Genomic DNA, 10,778 nt, shown 5'->3' on the forward strand with positions numbered 1-10,778 from the left:
TTTTAAAAAAAGTATTTAATTACACCATGTTTTAGAGTGCGCAATGAAAAATCAAACCCTCTTTGAGTGTAATAAATGGACTTCATACGGTGAATTCAAATAAATGCAGGTGCTTGTAAAAAACATTTGCTGAACACGATGAGAGGCAAGAAAAATGAGAAAAACTAACTAATACCATTTTCTGGTTTTTCAACCTTGATCCATTTGCCAGTTGCCTTGAAAACCTCTGAACACTCAACAAGGGAAAACAGGTTACTGTCTATGCAATATGATGACTAATCAGTTTGATGTGGGTTTAGAGATGTTGTTTCTTCTTCCTGTGCTGTATACACAGCAGAGTGTGTAAAGAGCCTGTGGGATGAGTGTTTTGCTGTAAAGTCAGAATTGGTTTTATGTCTAAGTCTGTCTACAACAGATGCCAGGCTCAGAGGAGTCAGATTGATGTTGCCCACGGACAGATGAAAGTACTATTTGCAAAAAAACGCAGATGAGTTGATTTAATTTTGTTGTACCGGTCGCTACCTCTAAATGACCTCTCCGACCTGCACAAGCAGAGGTCAGTGACCAAAGCCAGACTGATCCTGGCAGATCCAGATCACCCCTTGCACAGAAAGTTTAGGTTGCTTCCTTCCAGACGCAGATACCTGTTGGGAGTTATTTTTGGTTGCTTCCGAGATGCAAGACCAATAGACTGAGAGATTAATTTGTCCCTGCAGTGATCAGGCTTTTAAATGACCTATGTTGAAAGTTTTTTTGGATTCGTTTGTTGTTTTGGTATGCATGTTTGCTACTTGCTGTGAAACAAATTAGGGGATAATAAAGACTCTTGAACCTTGAACCTTGTCATTCATCTTTCTGTTGCTGATTTGTGGTTGTGCATGGCTGTTCATCTGATTATCTGTGTCTGTTACAGCGTTTATGTCATTTTATGTTCTTGTGGAGTTGAGTCATATTTTTGCAGCTCTGTGAAAAAACAAAACAAAAAACATGACATTGAAAGTTTAACCATTCACAAACACATCTATCACCTGCTCTGCTGTTGGGAGTTATTTTGGTTCCACCTAGTGGTCACCTTGACTACAACTACTGCACATCATTTCCCAGGCTTATTGCTCTGTGATGGAGCTGGGAGTTTGTATGAGCTATGAGGCATCCTCTTTAAATTGATTAGAGTCAGCTTTACTGCCTCCCCAAATAAGGCTAGCATCCTGTTAATGTAATTGGGGCAAATGACACAGGGCTGACTCAACAAATGAGGGATTGCAGCTAATTAAGCAAATGGACTTAATGAAAATGTTGTGCTGTAACGACAGAGGGACCTGGAGGCCAATAACTTTCATAGTTTATGTTTTTTAAAGATGTCGAGGGTATTTATCTCTCTGTAGCACACGATCAATAGAAAAACACACCGACATGTGTAAAAGGTCACTGGACTTTGGTTTAATTGGTATTACAAACAGTAAAACAAGGCACTGTGGTCAATCAGTGAAATGTGAAGGCCATGGAAGAGAAAAAGATGAGACATTTAGAAGTTGTCAAAAACAAAAAAAGGACCCCTGATGAGGTCTGTGGGCTGGAGACGGAGCTGCTGTCCCTCTGATGTTTCTTTTACTCGCCTCCACACAGCTCCAGCAGGATTTTGCGGTAGTCACCGGACGTGTCTCCCTGTGCGGCAGAGAAAGATCTGTGAATCTTCACGATAACAAACTGTGATATTTTCACTTTATGAAAGCAGTTGACATTACTAAATGCTGTCGTTTCTTGGAGATGGATCTTTGGATGATCAAATAAAACGAAGGCAGCGATAAATTACAGCCTCATCACAGTATAAAGCTGCGTTAAAGCGTCACATAAACTTAGACCTGCAATTATCTTTATATCACAGTTGACGTATTGCAAAGGCTTTACTGACAGCAATAATTCCCTGCGTCTAGTATCCGGTGCTCACCTTGATGAAGGAGTACAGAGTCTTGCCATAGATCTTCTGGAACTGCGCCTTAATGTCCAACATGTCAATCTCAGCCCTGGCAACCATTATTCTGATGAGGACGCTGTCTGTGGTGCCCAGCCCCTGAGTAGACAGAAAAACACTTCATACTCTGTTCGACCTTGAGTCATGAGGTATATACTTGCCTGATGCACAGTATCTACTATTATTATGTTTAAACACAACTTTTTGTATATTCAGAGAGAAGAATCAAGATAATTAACATTAGGTTTGTGATATATCTTTTGGAGAAATGGACACAGGAATACAAAAAAACACTGGGGCTTTAACTGTATACATCTAGTTTATAAAATAGATTCCAGGAAAATGTATGTTTTTCTGTATATTTCTCTACGGAGAAACAATGGTAAGACTAGATAATGTGTACATTATACATTACAGTACAGTAGCATGAAATATTTACCTTCATTGATTTGTATAATCGCTCAGCAAAGAACGCTGGCCTGTTCCTCATACACTTCACTGCAACGCAAAAACAAATCCCAAAACATAAGATCCAGTGTTTTCATGATGGCCCATACCTTGGCACAGAGCTGCAGTAACAGAAATCTCTTCACAAATAAAAGGAAACACAGCACCACTAACTAAAGGCTAAACAACACCGTGCCCTATGGTTGAGAGTTTGGGTTGAGAGTTTTTTTTACTTTTTGACTTCTCAAGTACTGGATGTGTTTCCTCACTAAATACTTAGTACTTAGTAGACCACTTAACCTTACAGCAAATACCATACTGTCTGGAATTCACTGTTTTCTGTCTGTAAAAAGTGACTTGTGGGCCCTGCTCTCGTCTTGTCTGTGCTCATTTGAACTTGAATGTTAACAGCTTTCATTAACAAGGCTGAATCTCTATAAAGTGGCAATTGACAGACCTATGGCCAGGAAGACGTCCTCCAGACAGCCAGACATCTCCCTCTTAATGCTGTCCTCAATGTCTCGTCCAGAAATCTTCTGATACTCCTCAAACACTGAAGGAAATAAATGGGGGATTAGAACACATTTAAGTTATTATAATGTCATTAAATGAAAGAATAAATACATTTGAATGCCACACCAGTGTTTTATTATGCAAAACATGAATGAAAGTTGTTTCTGTAAAAAGAGTGACTTTTGATCCTTAAACTCAGGTTAACTCAGGTTATAAATCTCAATAGACTTTTACATGACCTTTCTTGTCACTTTTAGTATAAGATACCATCACATGACACACAACACACCCAGTGTTTGACATGCAATAAGAATACCTCGCAACAGATGGTTTCGGTTCCTCACACAAAGCACGGTCAGGAATTTAACCTCGTCTGTGCCCCATCGAGCCTCACCAGCCTCAAAGATTTCCTACACGTCACAAGAATCAAAAAAACAAAGTCATGCATAGAGTCATTACTTAAACACACACTTTTATCTACAGATCTCAGCCTTTACCTTGGCATCTAGGACGGCCTGGGCCTCATCCACGTTGTCACTTTCATCCCGTCCGGCCTGCAACACAGAAGGCAGATTAAGATAAAGTCAGAGTAGGGTTGCATTCTGCACAAGGCAGAAAGCAGAAGAAGAACAAAAACTGGTGTTTATGAAACATAAGTGATCATTCTTCCTTTTACCTTAAACAAACAAACAGAAGTTAAAAAAAATATTTCAGCCCAAGTTCCTATTAACATTTTTCAACTCTTCTCTCTTCCCTATTTTTTTTTTAAATCAAACTGAATTTTTACTGAAATTTTGTATAATCTATAATAATAACGATTCCCATGCTGACAGAGGTCATGGGCAGCTGTTTGCTTACTGTGAGTAAAGAGACCAACACTCTCTGAAACATCCCAGACGTGTCACCACACACAGCATCCTCCAGGTCTTTTCCATGTTCTGCCAAAAGAAAATATAACAAAATTGTGACACAATGCATTAGATACACTAACTGTTCAATTACGACTAGCAGGAGGCAGAAAATGACAAAACAACTGAACAGTAACCACATACTACATGACTATAGATATAAAACTATACACACTGGCTCATTAATTTTAATAGCTAATGTTGTTGTCTCCTGATCAATATAAAAACCAATATTCCAACAGAAACTGAAAGGTTCCAATATATCCATTGTGTTGTGATCTAAATTCACAAAATATAGTGATTTAACTGGTAAAAAAAAAAGGAAAAGAAAGATGCACATGTAAGCACTACCACAAAGCTACCTGCTGGCCACATAAAAGCGAATAAACAATGGTCACAGAGAGCTGAAATGCTTTTTCACTGCTTTTGTGCATAATTTATGCCACTCACTGTTTTCTAATAATGCTTTGTCAGTGCTGTACAATATCAGATGTCATGCACAGCCCATAGGCATTGGGGGGTTGGGGTGGGGGTGGTGAGATACCATGACCAGATGTCACAAATGCTGCGGTTACCTTTCTTGTAAAACGCATTGATGGTTTTTATTTCAGCGGTTGTCCTTGAAGCGAGAATATCAATGAGACAAGCCTCTTCAGTCCCAGCGCCCTGCGGTAAAATAGGATGGATGAGTTAAAACAACAATACACTGAATATACAAGATAAGGTTATTAATAAACCAAATTATCTTTTCTATATTGTTATAACTGCCCAGAAATTGAATTAAAACTGACCACACCTGCTCATATTCTCCATGTATACAGATCACATGTTGGTTTTCAATAAGAAATAACTTTCTATATCAGCTGTGTAGTGAATGTTACTGAAACAGGAGTGAAGTGTGTTGGAGACTAGTTCAGAGGAACTAGTTTATTAAACTAGTCAGTAACGAAGGCAGCGGGGTGGTGTATGGGGGATGGATTTAAAATAAAACGACCAAATTAAAAGCGCAACTGGCTGTTGTACTGTGCTATATCAGGCTTAGCTAAACTTTTTTTTAGGGGAATTCATGACAATTAGAAAAACACAAACTCTCTCTGGGTGTAGACAGAAGACGTGGCGAACAAACACTGACCTTCATTGCATTTTTCAGCTCATAACTATCATACACAGGTGCCAGCATCAGCAGACCTAGAACGACACTCCTGAAGTTCCCGCTGAGCTCGGACGACAGCTCGTCAGCCAGATCCTGCAGGGCGGGGCGGCAGCAGACAGATTAACACAGAAACACTCACTCACAGGATTTTAGTGACTTAAATCTGTTTATGTTTAGTTGCTGCCAACGTGGACATTCACACCTTCCTGCAGCAGGATGTGTGTGTGTGTGTGTGTGTGTGTGTGTGTGTGTCCACTAGAGGGTGTGGTTTCTCAAAGGGGAGGCTGTTCCACACAGCTGGCCAGCGTGACCACATGTGGGCGTCGTCATGTGCAACATGACTCATATTTTCTGCCTGAGCTTTGCTTTCCCTTCAGTTCCCTCACAGGAACTTGCAGATAACTTCATTGACCCCTCAACAGACACAGGGTTGTGAGCTGGTCATTAACTCGTTGGGTCAATACAATAAACATCCCAGACTTCCCCTTTTCATTAATATATTGATCCACCTAATAATTAAGCTAAAGAAATGTCAGTAGGCAGCATACCTCTGGGGGATACATATGTTCCGCTTTTCTACGGACTACAAGACCCGTCTCTGTCCTGGTGTTTGTTTACAGACTCTACTCATTTCTGCTTTATGGTTAATGGTTAACTTGCATGTTATCAGTGATATGTTAGCACAGTCGAACCCAACCTAAAGAGAGAAATGATGAGAGTGTACACAGTGGAATAAGAGGCTAAGAGATGACACAACCACTGCTGCTGTCAGTAGTCTCTTTTAAGGCTGCTTTTCAAATTCTTCTGTCATTCTTGTTTTGTTTTTTTTTGCTTTCACTGCTTATTTGTGATAAAGGAAAAGAAAACTTCCATTCAAAGTCAGCCTTTCAGAACAACTTGCTCAAAAAAACCCCCTCACCTTCCCAACAGCTTGTTTAAAGGTCTCTTTGATGCGCTGCCTTTGGGCAATAGTACGGTGCGATAGGACGTCGATGACTGCTGTCTCATCAGTGCCTGCAAAAAAAAGGAAAAAATAAAAGTCATAATACTGAATACTGTGAGTTTGTCTGATATTACATGTAAGGATTATGTGTCTATCCTATCCTTCATTCATGAGAAAAGCGTAGAGCACAGAGTCAGAGATCGGCCGGCGCTGCTACCCTGGAGACGATCCTAACACTCATTGTTTGTTGGCTCCTGCATGGAAACCATCTGTCTGCAATACAGCTCAAAGTAGAGTCAGGGGATGATGATTATGTTCGCAAGCGTTAACAACATCAACATTCCTCACCAACAATTGCCCGATAGAGAGAAAAGTGTGATTATTACTCACTCCTGAATGTTTAGGACATCTTTAGGTACATGTTTAATGGATACATACAGTACAGACATGCACACATAACATGGTTTCAGAACAGAGTGACCCATAATGAGGTTACTCCACTTTACTGCTTCATGCACAATCAGCAAAGTCAAGATTATATCATGAGCGAAGGGGAAGCTTTACAGCGCTACTGTATGTGTAAAGGTGAGTCGGAGTGAGGGGACGCACACGGAGAATGGATGCACTGTAACTAACTTAAAGCTGCCATGACAACGCCAGCACTTAGTTTTCAAACTTTCCAGTAGAGGAGAGGAGAGAGACCGAGGAGGAGAGTAATTATATTTTTGTTCCATGGAGACCTGGGCTTAAGGGCACAGTGAGATGTATCTTTAGCTTAATGGTGGTTTCTGGATGACAGAGGCTGCTGGACCACTCACCGGCTCCCTTCATGGCTCCTCTGAGCCGCTGGGCATCCGCCTCCGGGTCAAAACCAGCCGCCTCAGTCACGGTTCCACGGTTTCCAATCTGGTCAAGACAATTTAAAATTACATTATCACAACTATTTAACTGTTAAACAAATAAACAGAAACAAAAGCTGCTGACTGCTGGAGAGGATGTGTTTAGCTTGTTGCCAGCTCCACAGTGCAGAGTGAAAGCAGCACAGTACAAGTTTAACACTCCGGGGATATTTTCACATGGATATGTTGAGGTGAGACCGACTCACAAAGCTTGCTTCATACAAGTTTAAGTTCAGTTCAGTTGGTTTTAAAGCCAATAATTGCCAATTATACAACTAGAATGGAACTGGAATATTTAATAGGAAATAACAGTGTATCAGATAAATTACTATTTAAACAGTTATGTCCTCAAATGACACTGGAGGAGGTGACATTTAAAACCCACATAACATTATGGCAAATGGCCCAGCATAAGATAAATATGCACTGTACAGTTACTCATGTGTTCATGTGACAGAAATAGAAATGCGGGATAAAGATCAAGAGAGGAAAGAACTGGAGTTGAGCAATTTCACTTGAAATCCCTTTGATCAAAGTGTCTTTACACTATGGGTGTATTGCATTGTGACTTTTTAAATTATATTAAATTGTTAAACTGCCAATTGCATTGATGACAATGTAGTATCATAAGTAACACAGTGGGGGAGTTCAAACTTGAAATTTCATACCACAATGTGCATCTGTATAAATGATAAAGATATGACATCAGACCTAATATTTTACTTTATGAGTTGGAATATTGCTTTGGCAATATATACAACAATGTATGTCATGCCAATAAAGCCATTTGAATTGAATTGAATTGTAAAGTCAATATCACGCCAATAAAATATGAAACATTATATTTACTCGCTAAGCAGCCCTATAGTCAAAACAAGGACTAACAAAACAGCCCATTGTCCAATGCAGACTCTCTGCTGGTCAGGCAAATATATGTAAATGTTATTGTGGGGACAGCATCTATGGGACAGACTTACCGCTGCCATTGTAGAAGTGTGGAGAGTGTGGATGTCCAAACTGGAGGTGCAGAAAGCTACAAAAGACAACATAAATAATGCCAATATGTCAATTGCACAAGGGTAACACAGGAAGAAGAAATGAAGCGTAGCAACAGGTTGAGGGGCAGCAAACAGTCTGTGTTGAGTGTGACCCTAATTAACCTCTGATCAATATTGTATGCAGTTTGTCATCTCAGAGAAGGTCTCTGTCACACACATTTGCTCATGGGCTTTCTTCTGTTCCACTTCTGTGAAGGCTTCCCCAGAGTTAATCTCATTAAGTCGGTGTGTGTTTGGACACACCTGTAATTGCTCCACTGAGAGGTAAGATAGTGGAGGTTCTCTCTTACCTCTTTTCCTTCCACTATGGATCAACTTACCCACATCATATACCTGTCAAAATCAATCTAGTTAAAAACATCCACAGTAGACCTGGATAGATTACAAACCATTGTGTGGCTGAAGGTAGATTTACACTCAAGTGGAATTTAAGTTTGAATTTCTAACCAGACTAAAACTGAGACAGACACTAAAACAACACAAGGACATAATTGAAGCCTGTGTGTAAGTCAACAGCCACACCTGAGTGGTATGTTATGTCAATACAGGGTAGGGGAATCCAAACACACTTCATGTAAGGACAAACTGTTAAGGACAAAGTGATGAAATGTGCAAGGATGTAAACTTCTTCAGCATGAAGCAACAAAATGACATTTGTGCATATGTGCATACTGTAGGATACTATGTCATCTAAAATTGACCTGTCAAACTTTCTAAACTTAGCTAAGGTCTTCCGGTGAATGGCGTTTAATTCCCAAATGCATACAAATATTCAAATTTCTCAAAGAACAAAGTGTGCATACCGAAACTAAAACGTCAGCGAATTGACTTACAATTGAGCAATACTTGTAAAAGTATATTTGTCTTCTACTGCAAACTGTGAAAAGGCGTGTACACTGACGAATCGCTGCAATGTTATTATTACAACTGAAATGTATAGGCCTACCCCAGAGTCGTTCAATGCGTGTTTAAGATAATAAACAACAATGGAAAAAGTTGTAAGAAGAGTGAATCAGGAAGCAGAGCACTTTGTTGGTTAACAGTTAACTTGGCAGTGAGTTAGAGGGCACACCCTGCACCCAGAGAGAGAGGGAGAGCCAGACTGAGCGCTGCTCCTGTCAAATGAAACACCGCTAAACATGTCGACAAAATGAGTTGCAGTGAGCTAACCCACGCCTTACCTGTCCTGAAGACAATTTAGTGTGTCTGGTACCCGACAGGAGGGGAGAGCGTCCTGGCTCAGGAAGGTAAAGCTTTATACACTGTAGCGTCCCACCCACTTGGATGCAAAGGTTTTTTTTTTCCTTCTACAGGACCTCCTTCAGCTTGAGCGTGCACGCCCACGATTTATTGCTGCATTTAGGGATTATCGGAAAAAATGGGGAAAGCTGTGTGTAGCCTACTAACTTTATAATAAATAGCCTAAACTTGTAGAGAAATGGAAGATAAATAAACGATGGCTAAGATGAACAAATATACCCACTTTTTTTTCTTAAATTCTTTATTACTAATAAAGATAAATAAATAAATTCTTTATTACTAATAAAGAATTTAAGAAAAAAAAGTGGGTATATTTGTATTGGAAATTAGGCTATACCTTAAAACTGAGCAAAACATGTCAGCGTTTGAGTATATTATAACACAGAATGGAACAGGAAAGCCATGAAAACTATAATAATAATAATAATAATAATAATAATAATAATTATTATTATTATTATTATTATTAAGCCTTTATAGTAGTATAAAAAACTGACGAAAAACAAATAGTAATAGAAAACAAATAACATTCATAAATCACATTCATCAACATTCTTAACATGCTCGAAGGTGAGTAGGAAGAAGTAAAAAAAATAATAATTAAAGCCGCAAGCGGCGATGATCGGCCCTCGCTCGACCCATGCGACCGCGGGGGCCTGAGGCGTGCGGGGGCCGTGGCGCGAAGGTGAAAGGGAGAAAAAACCTGGAAGGAGGCCAAAAATGCAATGTTTCGTTCATCCACCAGGGGGCAGTCACCGCATGTGGTGTGGTGCGTTCAGGGGCGGCCCCTCATCACTCATGTGAAGTTTGGAGTGAATCGGACAAAGCATGAAGGAATTATGAGCAGTTAAAGGTTCGTCCACCAGGGGGCAGTAATGGGATGCGTGCAGGTGTGTTCAGGGTCAGTCCCTCATCACACATGTGAAGTTTCGTCAAAGACGGTTTATAAACCAAAAGACCTTTCATGACGAGTCAGCTTCCTGTATGCATGTCACGTGGGCTTCTGCACGGCCACGCCCCTTTAGAGAGACCAGAGGCAGTTTGGAGTGTATTGATTCCTATGGGACAATTTAATGTGAACACCGATTATGATCGGGCCTTTCTCCCCACGGTCACTGAAGCAAATTTTGGACTCATTTTTCACAAGCCACATCTCTTCTGAACAGTTTGACACCAAAATGGTAATTTTCAGACGGAGAGATCCGGAGAAAATCCACTTTGTTCAAGACCTGTCTCTGTCTCTACGACACACTCTCGCGAGATTTGGCACAGATCTCCTAGGCAACGTCAAACAAACGGCCGCGAAATCCCGTGAAAATGATTTAAATTATTTTTGGCATGCTAAATATTACTGTTAGTAGTGTAAATATTTAATGTTATCATAAGAAAATATAAATATCTCACTTTCATCTACCTAAAAATTGTATAAATCCACACACACGTTCACAGACGAGGTGGGGTGACGGTTGGCCACGCCCATTTAGAGAGACAGGAAGTGTATACCATTTCATATCATTGGAGCAGCCGCTCATGGAGTATCTTTCCATTTATTGAATATCTTTGGTTTCGTGGAAATCGGACAATGTTGATGTAAAATATGGCACTTCCTGTTTCCACTAGGGGGC

General features: G+C 40.1%; 1 protein-coding gene across 1 annotated transcript; it reads right to left on the reverse strand.

Annotated features, from left to right (window-relative positions):
* Nucleotides 1-1,418: 1,418 nt before the first annotated feature.
* anxa4 (annexin A4) lies at nucleotides 1,419-9,259 on the reverse strand. The gene is made up of 13 exons (XM_085793523.1): nucleotides 9,075-9,259; nucleotides 7,813-7,868; nucleotides 6,755-6,842; nucleotides 5,913-6,007; nucleotides 4,973-5,086; nucleotides 4,416-4,506; nucleotides 3,791-3,870; nucleotides 3,430-3,486; nucleotides 3,249-3,342; nucleotides 2,877-2,972; nucleotides 2,412-2,470; nucleotides 1,949-2,071; nucleotides 1,419-1,665 (listed from the first exon to the last, which is right to left on the reverse strand). Exons 2-13 carry the CDS (start codon nucleotides 7,819-7,821, stop codon nucleotides 1,609-1,611), a joined length of 963 nt encoding a protein of 320 aa, XP_085649649.1. The 5' UTR covers nucleotides 7,822-7,868; nucleotides 9,075-9,259; the 3' UTR covers nucleotides 1,419-1,608.
* Between the last annotated feature and the right edge of the window lie 1,519 nt (nucleotides 9,260-10,778).

The sequence above is a fragment of the Trachurus japonicus genome, chromosome 12, assembly GCF_045865225.1.
Source record: "Trachurus japonicus isolate A0001 chromosome 12, Traja_1.0".
Taxonomy (NCBI): Eukaryota; Metazoa; Chordata; class Actinopteri; order Carangiformes; family Carangidae; genus Trachurus; species Trachurus japonicus.